General features: G+C 45.9%; 1 protein-coding gene across 1 annotated transcript in view; it reads right to left on the reverse strand.

Moving 5' to 3' along the window:
* The window catches only part of SEMA3A (semaphorin 3A), a 201,053-nt gene extending 186,719 nt beyond the window's left edge, over nucleotides 1-14,334 (reverse strand). Inside the window, exon 1 of the mRNA XM_083503348.1 lies at nucleotides 13,326-14,334. Coding sequence (XP_083359474.1) covers nucleotides 13,326-13,443 — 118 coding nt within the window. The 5' untranslated portion in view covers nucleotides 13,444-14,334. The remainder of the gene's footprint in view (nucleotides 1-13,325) is intronic.
* Between the last annotated feature and the right edge of the window lie 960 nt (nucleotides 14,335-15,294).

Below are 15,294 nucleotides of genomic sequence, written 5' to 3' on the forward strand. Positions count from 1 at the left end.
GCAAATGAGTAGCTGACCTAATCTAGCCCAGGTATCATTGGCGGCCAACAGTAGACCTCTGAGATGCCACCTTTTCAAATGCCCAATGAAAATCCAAGACCGAATAACGTGACAACATCTTTAAATATTGATTGGAGCTTAAAGGTAAAGGTAAAGGTACCCCTGCTCGTACGGGCCAGTCTTGACAGACTCTAGGGTTGTGCGCCCATCTCACTTAAGAGGCCGGGGGCCAGCGCTGTCCGGAGACACTTCCGGGTCATGTGGCCAGCGTGACATCGCTGCTCTGGCGAGCCAGAGCCGCACACGGAAACGCCGTTTACCTTCCCGCTAGAAAGCGGTCCCTATTTATCTACTTGCACCCGGGAGTGCTTTCGAACTGCTAGGTTGGCAGGCGCTGGGACTGAACAACGGGAGCGCACCCCGCTGCGGGGATTCGAACTGCCGACCTTTCGATCAGCAAGCCCTAGGCACTGAGGCTTTTACCCACAGCGCCACCCGCGTCCCAGCTTATTGATTGGAGCTTATTAGTCCTTTAATAGTGCTAACCAAGAATTGCTTCAAGCCTCCCTTCTGCAGTGACAAGTAGTCCTTGGTTGAGGTTCATCATTTAATGCTTGGCCTTTAAGATTCAGTTGCTTTGGAATTTGACTTACACTGCTGTTTGGATAGCAGCAAAATGGATTTGGAGACTTTGTTCCGTTAGTTGCAAAGGTTTGTTCAATGTCCACCTTTTTATTCTCATAAAGGAGGACTTTGGTTCTTCTTCCTTTCAAAAGTTGTGGGATATAGACTGTTTCCCACCCTTTCATGTCACATCTTTGGAGTCTGTATGTAATATCAAACCTGAATGCACACTTACTCTGAAGTGACAGAATTTAACATGAGGGGGAAAGACTATGTGGCAGAATATTCTCCTGGGCCCTGAATCTTTGTCTAGGGAATAGAGCAGCCTCTGAAAATATAGACACTGCCATTCCTAATGTGAAATGCCAGAGTTAATTTTGCATGATTGTATTTGACACTCTGTTTTAGGGGGGGAAGCAGGAGAAAGAAAGAACATGAGAAGAATCAGGGAGTAAATGAAATACATTTGCAGCCTCCAAAGAACAAATAGGAAGATCTGAAGCAACTGGAAAGATTAAAGTCTGCACGTCGAAGCAACAAAAGCTCATTCTAAAGATGTAGCGATCAGACCAAAGAGAGATAAAAGTTCAAAACCAAAACATCACGCAGGAATCTGAGCATCATAGCACGGCACTAAAGAAATCCTGGAAAAGAAACCTAGTTTTAAAAGGAATCCCCAAAATAGAAAGAGTTGGTTGGCAGTTTCCTTCTTTGATGTAATTTCACACATACACACAAGTAATAGATTGCCCTGAAGAGCTGGCTCACATTATAGTTATCCCACAAATATGTTGCTTGTTTTAAAATGTGGTTATGTCATCTATATAAACAAGCATGGAAGAGAGAGAGAGAGAGAGAGAGAGAGAGAGCGAGAGAGCGCGCAGGAAGCACTAGGGCCTCAATATAGCCCAACGAGTCGGCCTGTTTCACACGCTAAGCCAAGTCTCAGCTACAGCTGGTGATTAGCAAGAGAGAGCCTAACCACAAGGCCCAGTTTAGATGACACACCAAACCAAAGCATGGCTTGGCTTGGCATGGCATGGCATGGCATGGCATGGACTAGCAGCAAAAAGGGCTAGCTAAGGCAAAATGAGTGTATCTGGAAAGCTCCTGCCCAGAAGCATGCATGTTTCTGCTGTTTAATTTAGCAAGTTGTGCAAAGCAGCTCTTAGGGTAAAATCCTGCTTTCCATTTGCAGAGAGCAGCTGCAAGAGGGGAGGTGCAGAGGAGGGTGTTGGAAGGGATTGTCTCTCCTCTTCACCATCTCCTTTTGTAGTAGTTTTGTAGTAGTTTTATGTAGTTTTTATGTAGTTTTTCAATTTCATTGTTCTGCATGGGACAATGACAATAAAGATATTGTATCATACCGTACCGTACCATACCGTATCGTATCTCCTCACTGAGTGCCAAGCAAAAGATGGCAAAGTCCAGCAGGCTAACCCTCCTCCTTGCCCTGCTTCTAGTGAAAAGGTGCCACACCATTTCGCTGTTAAAGCTAACCATCAGAATGACGAGCCCCTGTACTGCCTCCATAAGTCACAGGGTTGTTTTTAGTTTATTGAATTTATAAATCACTTTCCAAAACAGAATGTCTCCTTGCTGCCACACTCTTCCTCTTCTCGGCAGTGCCCTGGTGTTCAGGAGGCAGGTGAGCATCACACCCCCAGAAAGAAAAGGTCACACACACACGCGTCTTAGGCACATGTCTGTGCCCAGACCAAGTTCCATGGTGCTGGAGAGTACAGAAATGAAGGTTTAGGTGTTTCAGTGTCACTGTTTTAACAACCAGAGATGCAAAGAGGGCCGATGTCTTTTAGCCTGTGCCTTAACAACTGAGCCAGAAGGTCACAGGGATAGGAAAACTTGCAGCAACCTTTTCATCCATATGAAGAAATACACCTATGCTGAAATTGTATAGAATTGTCATATGGAAGACGGAGCAAGCTTGTTTTCTCCTGCTCCATAGGCTAGGGCCCAAACCAATGGATTCAAGTTATAAGAAAGGAGATTCCATGCCCTCCAACATTACTCAGATGAAGCTGGGGATATTTCTCACTCCAACCCCCCTGACCCTCCTGGACCCACCCCCATTCTCCCCCCACCTGCAGAGTATTTCCTATCAGAAGAAGGGCAAATGCCCTGCCCACTTCACCAACGGGACACAGCACACACACACACACACACACTCCACTGTCCTGAGAAAACTCCTTAATCCCAATCTTATTTTATTCTTTAGTGGATTAAAGTAAAGGTACCCCTGCCCGTACAGGCCAGTCGTGTCCGACTCTAGGGTTGTGCGCCCATCTCACTTAAGAGGCCGGGGGCCAGCGCTGTCCGGAGACACTTCCGGGTCACGTGGCCAGCATGACGAAGCTGCTCTGGCGAGCCAGCGCAGCACACGGAAACGCCGTTTACCTTCCCGCTATAAAGCGGTCCCTATTTATCTACTTGCACTGTAGGGGTGCTTTCGAACTGCTAGGTGGGCAGGAGCTAGGACCGAAAGACGGGAGCTCACCCCGTCGCGGGGATTCGAACCGCCGGCCATGCGATTGGCAAGTCCTAGGCACTGAGGTTTTACCCACAGCGCCACCCGCGTCCCTTTCTTTAGTGGATTAGAATTTATTAATTATGGTCACAGACCAGTTCCAGCTCACAGTTTCAGCTCAGGGAAGTCATAAAACACGATAGGGATATATTTGAATTTGCAACTGGGTATAACAGGGGCAATACAGATATATCAGCGGATAAAAATATATAAGTTAAATCTTAATCACAAAAATATAACCCAAAATTGTCATTTAAGGCCTTAGTCATTATGGTAGCACAGCTTGTTCCCTACATTTTATGGTGGTCACACAGAATTTGGCCACCCTTAGCATGATCTCAGGATCCTTGTCCTCTACCAGGGATTTTAGACATTGAAGTTCAGACCCATTTGGAGATTTCTGTATAACAGGGATGATAAATGCCGAGCATATTTCCCCATAGAAACGGCAGTGTAACAAGACATGAAAGACAGTTTCTACCTCCATCAAGCCGCAGGGGCAGACTCGTTCCGCGTATGGTTTACCCTCGAATCTGCCCTGCATTAAGGCAGATGGCAGCACGTTGAATCTAACGACCGTCTGTATTTAGTAGATGGTTTTTTAGTAGATTTTTTTTTAAAAAAAGTCACACCAATTAGAAAGGAGCAATATTAGATATACATGCGCAAAGCATTCCCCCCCCCCAAAAAAAATCAAGACTCCTTGAGACCTGCTCCGCTTCCCTTTTCTCCCCACCCAGGGCGGCACTGCCCTTTGCCTGCACCTCAGGGCTGGCGCGTCACACAAGGCTGGGGTTTGGGAGTCGGAGCAGCCTCTGCTCCTCCTCATCCGCTGTCCAGAAGCTGCTAGGAGCTGCCATGGGGAGGAGGCTAGCAGCAGCAGCCATGGAGAGGCCATAGCAAGCTCCCTCGCAGCTGCCACTGCCACCCAGGACAAGCGCTGGCTTGTCCTCTTCCCCAAGTTCGGTGGCACCACTACTAGCGGTGGAAATAGGGACATTTCAAGATCAGATCAGAAGCCGGGATGGCTTTCATAATTCCAGGACTGTCTCTGGAAAATAGGGAGACTTGGAGGGATGCTTTCTGACAGTGAGAGCTGTTCAACAACAGTGGAACAGCCTCCATCGGGAGGTTCTCTTATTCCCAAAAATCCTCATGGGGCTAAGACGCTACAAGCATCATGTCCTTGGATGCCCTGACTACATTCTTATTTTCTACAAAGGTGCCAGTCCTTTTGCATTTCTCCTGTTGGCCATGACTATGTAAGGGCTGTCAGGTGGTGGCAGACTTGGCTTGGTCACAAGGGCCCCCTGGCTCGACAGGAAGCTGCAGCCCTGGGTGACCGACAGCCACTCATTCTCAGCCTAGCCTTCCTCACAGGGTTGGTGTGATGGTGAGCAGGGAAGTAAAAGAACAGTCTAAGCCACTTTGAGCTCTCTGAATGATAGGTGGTGTATAAATGTTAAAATAAAATAAAATACCAGTCCTACTGTCAGGGAACTGACATCAGAGCGAGAGGCGAAGGGGAGGCTCACAGATTCTGCTGGTGAAGGACCCAGCAGCAGGGAGAAACAACTCAGTAGAGGGGGAAGCTAATCAGCGCGACACCAGGAAGAAAGGGGGGCAGACGGGGGAATTGGAGAGAGGGCTCCAGGACTCTTCACTGGACATCAGTGAGGAGAGCCCAGGTCCTCCGCTGCCCACGCCCTCCCTGCGCAGAAGACTCCCACACAGTGAGAGGAGGAGGAGACTGGGTGTCAAACAACTTTTATGTTGGAAGAGGTTCAAGAAACGCCCACTGACGGATTCTGCCAGCGACTGAGGCAGCCGCAATGAGCAAGGGCTGTGCAGTCAGAAAGGTTTAACAAGGCTAATTAGCCTAGAGAGGCACCAGTTTACGCACGAGTAACTCATAGCCATTACACCTCTCATGGTGCATTCCTTGTTGTAGCCACAATTTACATTGTTTAGTTAACACTTGTGAAATGTGATCTGTGAAATGGATTATTAATGTTTTAACAATTTTATACAAAGTGCTTTGTAAAGTTTCCCTGAAAACTTGTAGGAACTCATGAAGTTGTACCGATCTGTCACCTGATAGGAGATTCATATGCAGTTTTGCTAATTTTAATCTAAACTGTGTCCATTTCTTGAGGTTCAGGCTGCTTACTCTTCGCTACTTCTCACATCTTGATCATTTGTGGACAATTATGAGCCAGAGTACTTTATTGTAGTAAGACTTGAAAGAAAGACTGTGAAAAGACGAAATGAATATGCAGGGAATCATTTTCCCGTTAATTGTCCTGAAGCGATGTGCATTCAATTGTGCAACAATAGCAGCAACAATAACAAAAAGAACCACACATTTACTCTTCCCAAACATCCTTAAGAGAATTGAGAAATGTTCAATAAACAAATGGGATGAGACAGATGGATTTGAGAAACTTTTGGTTTATGCGTGCAGAGACTGAATGTGGTTCACAGACTTAAGAGAGGTTCTGAAAGGTAGAAGGGTTTGCAAGTCAATTTAAGTAGATGTCAAAAATCTGGCATTTTTTGTATCTGCTGTTTTCTTGGGCTCTAAAAACAAATGCAAAAAGAAAAAGAAAAAGAACAGAAAAAATCTACATATGGATACTGGGTTGGCACAGCTCAGTAAAGGGAAGCCCAGGTGGGTAATCTAATTTTCCAGGTTTAGCTCTTGGGATTCTCCCTGGTCCATGTACTCTGGCAGCCCTGCTCCTCGCTCTCCTTGACTGCTTCTCCCTCATTGAACTGTGTCCTTGAACTGTGGCCATGCCTCTTGCTTATCAGGAGAGAAACATCTGGGCACCACAATTCAAGAAGGACACTGACAAACTGGAACGTGTCCAGAGGAGGGCAACCAAAATGGTCAAAGGCCTGGAAATGATGCCTTATGAGGAACGGCTAAGGGAGCTGGGCATGTTTAGCCTGGAGAAGAGGAGGTTAAGGGGTGATATGATAGCCATGTTCAAATATATAAAAGGATGTCACATAGAGGAGGGAGAAAGGTTGTTTTCTGCTGCTCCAGAGAAGCGGACACAGAACAATGGATCCAAACTACAAGAAAGAAGATTCCACCTAAACATTAGGAAGAACTTCCTGACAGTAAGAGCTGTTTGACAGTGGAATTTGCTGCCAAGGAGTGTGGTGGAGTCTCCTCCTTTGGAGGTCTTTAAGCAGAGGCTTGACAACCATATGTCAGGAGTGCTCTGATGGTGTTTCCTGCTTGGCAGGGGGCTGGACTCGATGGCCCTTGTGGTCTCTTCCAACTCTATGATTCTATGATTCTATGACATCTGCCTCTTGCATGACTGGACAGACATCTGCTGTGCAAAGGTCACATCCCTTGCCCTGCCCACTTTTGCCTACCACCAATGGGAAGGGAAAGGAGCTCCTGCCCAGGGTGAAACTCAGTGGGGCCCTGCTGCCACCGTCACGTGGAAGCTGCTTCCTCGGAACTTGGCCATCTGTGAGCAGAGTCAACCTCACAAGTCTCTCTCTCATCCAGCTGGCACACCGTCAGAGGAGTGGTGGCAACTGCCTAGTGATAATTCCATTCGCGTAGCCACGCTCACCACGACTTCATGATAGAGAAGTTGTTGCAGCTTTGCAAAGCTGTGCGGTGGAAGTAGTGGTGAGGGCTGGGCTGGTGCAGCCGCAGGGGGCTCCCTCTATGCCCCACATGCTGTGCACCTACCCCATGTGGCATTAGCAAACACCCTTCCACTGAACTACTTGGCACCTGCTAAAAACATTTAGACAAGCCTACCCAGATGCTGGGACACGGGTGATGCTGTGGTCTAAACCACAGAGCCTAGGGCTTGCCGATCAGAAGGTTGGCGGTTCGAATCCCCGCAATGGGGTGAGCTCCCGCTGCTCGGTCCCTGCTCCTGCTCACCTAGCAGTTCAAAAGCACGTCCAAGTGCAAGTAGATAAGTAGGTACAGCTCCAGCAGGAAGGTAAACGGCATTTCCGTGCACTGCTCTGGTTTGCCAGAAGTGGCTTAGTCATGCTGGCCACATAACAAAACTGTCTCCGGACAAACGTCGGCTCCCTCGGCCAGTAAAGCAAGATGAGTGCCACAACCCCAATGTCGTCCACAACTGATCTTCACAGTCAGAGAGTCAGGGGTCCCTTTACCTTACCCAGGTGCTTAGAAAGCTGCGGTAATTTTAATCAGTTTTATTATTTTAACTTTTTATACTTTTTAATGTACGGTTCTATTTTTTCAGTTTTATCTTCTGTAAACCACTTTGATGTTGTTGGGCTGTTGTTGTTTTTTACAATTAAGTGGTGTATAAATTTCATGAAATAGATAAAATAAATATGGATGTGTGAATAGGCTGAGAACAGAATGTGCATATTAACCAATGTCAACCCAAGAACAATACTTTTCTGTTGAGGCAGCTCACGAATTTTTGCAAAATAATCATCAAGGGACAGTGACACTTCAGCCATGTGTGCTGTTCATGTGGTGAACATTTGAGCCTCAAAGAAAAGGGCTTTTGTATTATCTCTCCACAATATTATGGTTTTCGTAGAGTTAACTCATATGTTATTCTCTTGTTAATTATGCTGCTTTAGTTAATTTATGAACATAAATTTATTTTAATTTATGTGCACTTTGTGATTGACCTCCTTTGTAATGTTTTATTTTGAAATCTTTTAAGATGACATGTTTCCTGTTAATTATGTTGCTTTGAATGTATACTTTAAATTTGACTTTCTTTAGTAGTGTTTGATTCTGGATTGTTCTATTTAATGTTTTAATGTGTTGTAAACTGCTTTGGGATTTTTTCCTCAAAATTGTAAAGTGTAAATTGTAAAGTGGTGTAGAAATTAAGCCATAATAATAATAATAATAATAATAATAATAATAATAATAATGTAATTCAGTTTTGAGACAAGTTATTGGGACTCAATTAATGTACACCCCTTGAACACAATGAAGCCATCCTTAAGCACAGTGCAAAAATCCATTCCAAAGCCCATTATTGGGGGCCTAATCTGGCCCCTTGGCTGGTTTTATCCGGTTCCTGTGGCAGTAAAAAAAATTGTATGAAAAGCTCAACAACTTTGGTCGGCCCTCATGCACATTCACTTCATCAAATCTGGCCCTCTTTGGAAAAAGTTTGGGCACCCGTGGTTTATTGGGAGGGAAGTTCATTAAGAAACAGCTGGAATCACCTATACCAGATCATAGGAATTTGCTGGAATCCACAGCAAGAGGTGTACGCTGTCTCCTTTTTCTTCTCCAAGCCCAAGGATATATGCCTCAGGATTATGGTCAATGTGTTGAAGACCACCTTGTTTAAATAAGATTTTGAGTGTGTACATGGAAATCACCTTAGCTTACCATAAATTCTTATGTCAATTCTTCTACACCCAAGTCCAATTTCCCTGGGAATAGTTTGCAATTACCTTGAGCAGAAAACTAAACAGCCCCCCACACCTGTGACTGTTAGAAACTGATGACTTTTAGGGCTTAACATTTTCTCTCCTCACTTTACATCCAGCATAAAGAAGAGCTTCGAGGAACTTGGAAGCTTGCTCACAACTTTATGACATTTTGGGTGGTTATATTAAGCTAATAGCTATCTCTAATTTATGTGCGTTCTGCTGAAAAGTAAGTGTACATTGTGTACATATTGTGTGCATTAATTGTACTGTGGCTGCTTTAGAAAAAAACAAACGGGGATTTGGGACAAGATCCTATTTACATAAAAACTTAGAACTGGGCTCCAACGAACAACTTTAGCCTTAACCAAGTTTCAAAGGGATGTGTGTGTATGCACGTGTATGTTGAGGGTGAGAAAAGCTAGTCTTAGAAACCTGTTAGCCTCATGGAACTAGTCATATAGTTATTTGAATCCTGGAAACCTAGATATGTCTTAGCACCTGCTATTTCCAATAAAAAGTCCATGACTCTGAGCATCTAAATGCATGCTCTTCATATCACTCCCTCTCATTACCGTATTTTTTGCACCATAACACTCACTTTTTTCCTCCTAGAAACTAAGGGGAAATGTCTGTGCGTGTTATGGAGCGAATGCTTGCGGGTGGCGGGGGGGGGGGAATCTGCTGCAGTCGTGAGCAGAGGATCCATGGTTCCCGTTCCTTCCCTCCTCCGTGGTTACAAAGCATGGATCCACATGGATCCTCAGGATTTTTACATTGGGCTACTCCAAACTCACTGTCAGATCACATGTCTGTGGCCACAGCATGAACCACAAAAATCATATATCCACTATTTCGTTTAGAATATTTTTTTTCTTGTTTTCCTCCTCTAAAAACTACGTGCGTGTTATGGTCTGGTGCGTGTTATAGAGCGAAAAATACGGTATATAGGACGGTTCTAATTTGGTACAAGTCTGAGTGAAAGGAAGTCACAAGGATTCAAGAAAAGAGAGGTTGCGGAAATTTCAATCTTTGGAAACCTGAGAAACGGCAGACCTTTGAAAACAAGTGAGCATAGGAAATTAACGTCGGTGGGGATTTAACCCTTCATGAATTACTCTTTTTTAAAAAAATGTTTCCAGCAAGCCTCTTTCCCATTAGTGGAGTTAATTTTGTTGTGGTGTTTTACATCTTTGCAAACTGCCTTGGGAAGGCAGGTTGCCCAGAAACGCAGGTTAGAAATCTTTCAGTAAAATAAACAAATATATGAAGTTCAACTGCGCTTAACACCTAATAAGTCAGGAAGAAACAAGCTGCTTATGAAGAAACCTTTCGCATCAGTTATCTGACAACTGACTGCAAGACAGCTGCTCACGTGTAAAACAGAGAGTGTGTGAGAAAAATATTAGTTCGTAAGATAGGAGAAGGAAAATGGCTTGGCATGTTCCTACACACCCACCTGCTCATTTCACAGTTTATGTTATTAAATTACCCAGCACCCTGTGCCTAAGAGAAACCTGCTGAGTAGCCAAAGGGCAATATCTTCACATTGTTAGCAGTGTCTGGAAAAAAGAAATCCCCCAACCAGAGTTAGCCCTAGTAGTAAGAAAATGCCTTGTGGTGCTGTCATGGAATAGAACCGCCGTGCTCATTTGCAGCATATTAATCTCCTGCTCAACAACATCTCTCTGTTAATAGAGAGCACTTACAGCGACTGCTGTGCTCGTTTCACTGAGGAAATATTCACAGCGTGCGCATTAGAAGGACAATTAATTATCCAAAGCTTTATTAGCGCATGTTCTTTATTCTTCCATGTCCCTTGGTAACTAGATATTAATGGCATTGCAGGCACTACTAGAGCACATCCCTCATTCAGGCTGCCAGCCTGATCCTGTAGCAAAAGCTGCACAGATGTAAGCAAGTAGATCAAAGAAATAATAATGCTGGCATCGTGTTTATGAAGCGTATTAAGAGTGTTTCAAAGTATTTCATGTATGCTGCCTACTGGAGCATGTTCTTAAACACTCGATTTGATTTATTAATTAAGAACAGAGATTTGGGCACTAAGGTGGTTCTTTGGTTGGTTTTGTTGTTGCTCATTTAGTTTTCATATTAGATTCAGAGCCGGCATGTTGTAGTGGAGAGCTTTGAGCACTGAGGAGAGAGATAGAGATTTGACATTGTGGCTTCACCCTGGAGCTCAGTGGGTGGCTGGGTTCAAATTAATATCATCACTCGGATCTAACCTCCCACAGAGGGTAGTTATTGGAAAGATCATCTGTTGTATCCCATCACAAGCTCCATGTAAGGCAAAAAGCAAAGGTGGGAAATAAATAACAGCCCAAAGCAGAAAGATCACCAGGGTTGCAATTGTACACAAACTCACTTGGCAGCAAGTCCTTACTTCGTGGTAAATATGCATAGGAAGCTCATGCTGCAGATTCTCCAGTGTCCTGTTTGATGTCTAAATTGATGAATATTAATGGAAAAAGCAAATGCAGGAAACCACCGTTCTGGTATAGTTTTCATCAAAACATGTAGGAAATGTCTTGAAGCAACACAACAACACTGATATCTTAGTCCGCATGCCAAACCCATCAAGATAAAATAACCATGGGATACACCACCCAAACCCAATGGAATAAATGGTCTTTCTTTCTGCTGAGAGGTGGCAGAATTAGGACTTCCACTAAACTTTAGCAGCACGATCCACTGCTTGTTCACTCGGAAGTTAGTCCTGCTGAGTTCAGTGAGGCTTGCTGCCAGGTAAGTCTGCATAAGAGTGCAGGCTAACAGTGCACACCTATGTATGTTTACTCAGAGGTACTGTACGTCCCAGTGGATTCCAAGGGACTTGCTCCTAAGTAAAGGATTGTCGCCTAAGAGAGTTAGAAATAGTTTTGACGAAACATTGTTCTTGTTAACAGATCAGTTTAAACCAGCTACTTAAATAATCCCTGCTGTACATGCAATTGCAGTTCAATAGATGCATTAAAGTTAATTAGATCATAAGCAATTTTATGTCAATTGGAATTTAGGGGTCTGATTATACAGTGATGACTCATATTAGAGAGCAAAAGGTAACTTTCCTGCATTCTTATTAGCCATCTTTTCATGGCAAATTAATTAGCATATTCCAAGAACAACAGAGTGTTGCTTTCATACATATGCGCATTCAGGCTTGTTTTAGGATATTCCCATACACTGATTTCACTCTTAAGTCAGAATACACATATGTCACTGTTGTCCTGTGGTGTTGTTTTTTAAACAGCCTTTAGGTTGCTCAGCCAAGGCATGTTGGTGTTGTCCGCCTGGCATCAGTCAGTCCCTGAGCAGCTAATGGGCAGGTTCCTCCCATCGTCTCCTTCACCATCAGTGGACCTACCCCAAGGTTTATCAAGCTTGAGTTGCACAACTTAGGCTGCAGTCCAAACCCACCTACCGGCGAGTAAGCCCCACTGAATTCAATAGGCTTTACTTCTGAGTAGGCCTGGTTAGGAGTGTGCTGCTACTTGGTCCCTGAGACTTTGCTGGATTTTTCCTTTATTCGTTTAAACAAACTGGTGGAAACAAGGACATAAATCCTCCCCATTGAAAGTGGGAAACTGGAAGACCACCCCCCTTTCTTCTTTCACTGCCACAACCTGCACAGACGTAAATACAACATGCCACGAAAGACGCCTATAACCATAGACACAAGCTCTTTCTTTTCTGCATTATGGGAAATATGCGCCTCGCTTCCCCATCTGAAGCCAGAGTGATCTTCTCCCCTATTACAAATTAATAACGAGCTGATTTATTTTTTTTAATCGATTCCTTACGACAGAGCAATTCTGTCTTCTTCCCATCCGTGGACCAAATGCAAGTGCGAGGTAAACCTCCCACGGCACGCAGACCTTGCGCTTTCAAGCCTTGGGAGGAAGGGGGGGAGGAGCAGGGAGGGGTGTGACTAGGAGCCTGAACTTGCAAGAGCAGCTTAACTGCTGCGTGCAAAATTCTGCACGACGGTGTTGTTCTGCGGGGTCCGGAGAAGTTAAGGATCACGTGCCAGTTTCCTCTCTCCGCTGCCGCTTTTGCGCCCGGATCCGAGCCATGCGGGCGACGTGTCCACACCAGAGAAGCGCCCGGGTATGAAACGCAGTACAGTATATAGGTAATCCTCGCGCGCAGCTCTCCAGTACTGCGTTTTTGCGCTTCCTCGTTTTCCTGGAAAACGGCCCCCCGCCCCACCAACCCCACCAACCCCGCTTGGGCTGGGCATCCGACTGTCAGACTTGTGCCGCCTGAATATGCATGGCGACGGCTTAACTCTTCCCTGCTCGCCACCATCCCAGCGAAGTCAGGCGCCGAGAGAGAGCGCTAGGAAGCCTCGGCAGCCCCAAGCGATCAATGCAGTGGGGAAAGCAATGCAGAAAGGGGGTGAGGGGGAGATAGGAATGTTGGGGACCCTGCACTGGCCGGAAATCCGAGGGAATCCACCGCGATCCAGTGGCAGCAGCATTCTCCGCGGAGAGCCCCAGCTGGTTCTCCCGCCCGGCGCGCTTTAGTGCCCGGGCGAACTCGCGCCTCTTTGTCTGCCCGAGCAGAACTACCTGGGAGGAGGAGGCTGGTTTTGGGGCTGGTTTGGACCCCGCCGAGCAAGGAGCAACCTCGGAGGAAAGGGGGAAACGGCACGAGCAGGAACCACCAGCAGGAAAGAATAAAAAGAGGAGGAGGGGGAAAGGAGCAGGCTTACCTTTGTAGGATAATTTGAGGCGCGGCACGTTGTCCTTCTTGGCATGTTGGCAGCGAGCGCTTTCTGCTAGTAGAAATACTCCCCAGACAAGGCAAGCCGTCCGGCGGGTGCAGCCCATGCTGCAGAAGAGCACTGGATAGTCCTCCCCCCCGGCGCTCCCTTCTGGTCTCCTGGGTGTAGGGAGTTGGGGGGGGGGAGAGCGATGGGTCCACGCAGAAGTTCAAAGCGATCTAAAAACTGAGAGGTAACAGGTGACCCGGATCAGTTTCGTTCAGGAGCGCAGGGTGATCCAAAAACCTCATGGCCAGGTTTGTAACATCTCCTCCTTCTGTTAAGTCACCGGAGCGGAAGGGGACACGCACAGACACACATGGGGGGTGCTGAACACACACACACACAAAAACCAGCTCGCAACGATTCGCCAGCCTCACCCCACGCGTGCAAACACGCGCGGCGTGGAAGGAGAAGGATGGCGAGCCAGCGCGCAGTGGCTCCGAGAGAGGCGCAACCGGTGCAGGGCAAAAGCGAAAAAGGGACCAGAGTGGCGGCTTCTTGGCGCTTTCCCCCGCCAACCTCTCTCGCCTTCAAAAAAGAAGAATCATAACCAAAGCTCTGCTCGGCGGTCGCCTTGTGCCCCGAGCCAATCCCGCTCTGGTGCTCCTCTCCGGCTTCAGTTGCAGGCAGCAGGAATGCCAAACGGGGGCAGAGAGAGACGCAGCAGCAGCACCGAGTTTTCCTGCGCACATGGAGAGGCAGAGATGACACAGGAATCTGCAGAGTTTTTCTCTCTCTCTCTCTCCCTCTCCCCTCCTCCCTTCCCCTTCTTTTTAACCCAACACTCTCTCCAGAGTGCCTGACAATGGGAGAACAAGCGCAGCACAGCCCACTTCCCTTCCTCCTGCTGTCACCAAGCACACATGCAAAAAACATCGAGCCAAGGATTTGCGGAGGGACCAGTTCGGGAAAGGCAGGGAGCAATAAATTTCGCCATCAAATGCGTGAGCTTTCTCTCCCACTGCCGTTTCTCCCTCCCCTATCTTAAGGAAAAGTTTCTCTCTCTCTCCCCCCCCCCCCGTTAGTCCTTGACTCTTTCTACTGTCATAAATAATCCATCTGAACGATAGTGTAATTTTGTTTTTACTCCGTTGCTGATAACAAAAGGGGAAAAGAGAGAGAGAGAGTTAGAGAGCCTTCCATCAACGTAACTTTACTACTGGAGTTTAATTTAAAGTCTTGTTAAGAAACCCTCCTCCCCAAGAACCTCCCAGCCAGCAAGAGAAATTCCTAGTTAAAAAAAAAAAAGTCCTCGTCAAGACACATATAAGCCCAATGAGACTTGTAAATTATGCAGGGGATTCTCTCAAGATCTCTCCCCCCCCACCTTAAATTAAAAATATCCATTTTTTCCCTCTCTTTGGGGAAGCTCTGGCTTTATGAAGCAATCTGTTAGTAAACTTGCTCCCCTCTCTCAAGGGGCAAAGGAAGATCCAATATATATGCACACTTGAGCATTCATTTGATGAGATCATGGATTCAGTTTTGTCAAGAATCGAGAAAAGATTTGTTTGATATATATTTGTGCTGATGTCTGTTAATGAAATATTGTTCACGTGTCCTCATCAGGGCACATATTCTCAAGGAACCATTATTACTGAGAGTCAATGTGGGGGTGTGGATCGATGAGTATCACACCAGGGCTGGAAAAGCTTAGGTTCAAATCTCCATTTAGCAATGAAACTCGTTTCATGTGAGTCTTGGGTCGCCTTCAGCTAGTCACTGAATGATATTCAACTATGTTTTACTCAGAGTAAGCTCACATATGTTCACATTGCCACTTACTCCACTTTCAGTGTGTGCTCCCACTGCTAGTTAATGAAGGCATATTCATACGACTTCAGCCACAATCCATATAAATTATGTAGTTACTTGACAAATACTGCTGTATGACATGTTTCTTCTCCAATTTAAG

Source organism: Podarcis liolepis (assembly GCF_965112155.1).
Source record: "Podarcis liolepis genome assembly, chromosome: 5".
NCBI classification, from domain to species: Eukaryota; Metazoa; Chordata; class Lepidosauria; order Squamata; family Lacertidae; genus Podarcis; species Podarcis liolepis.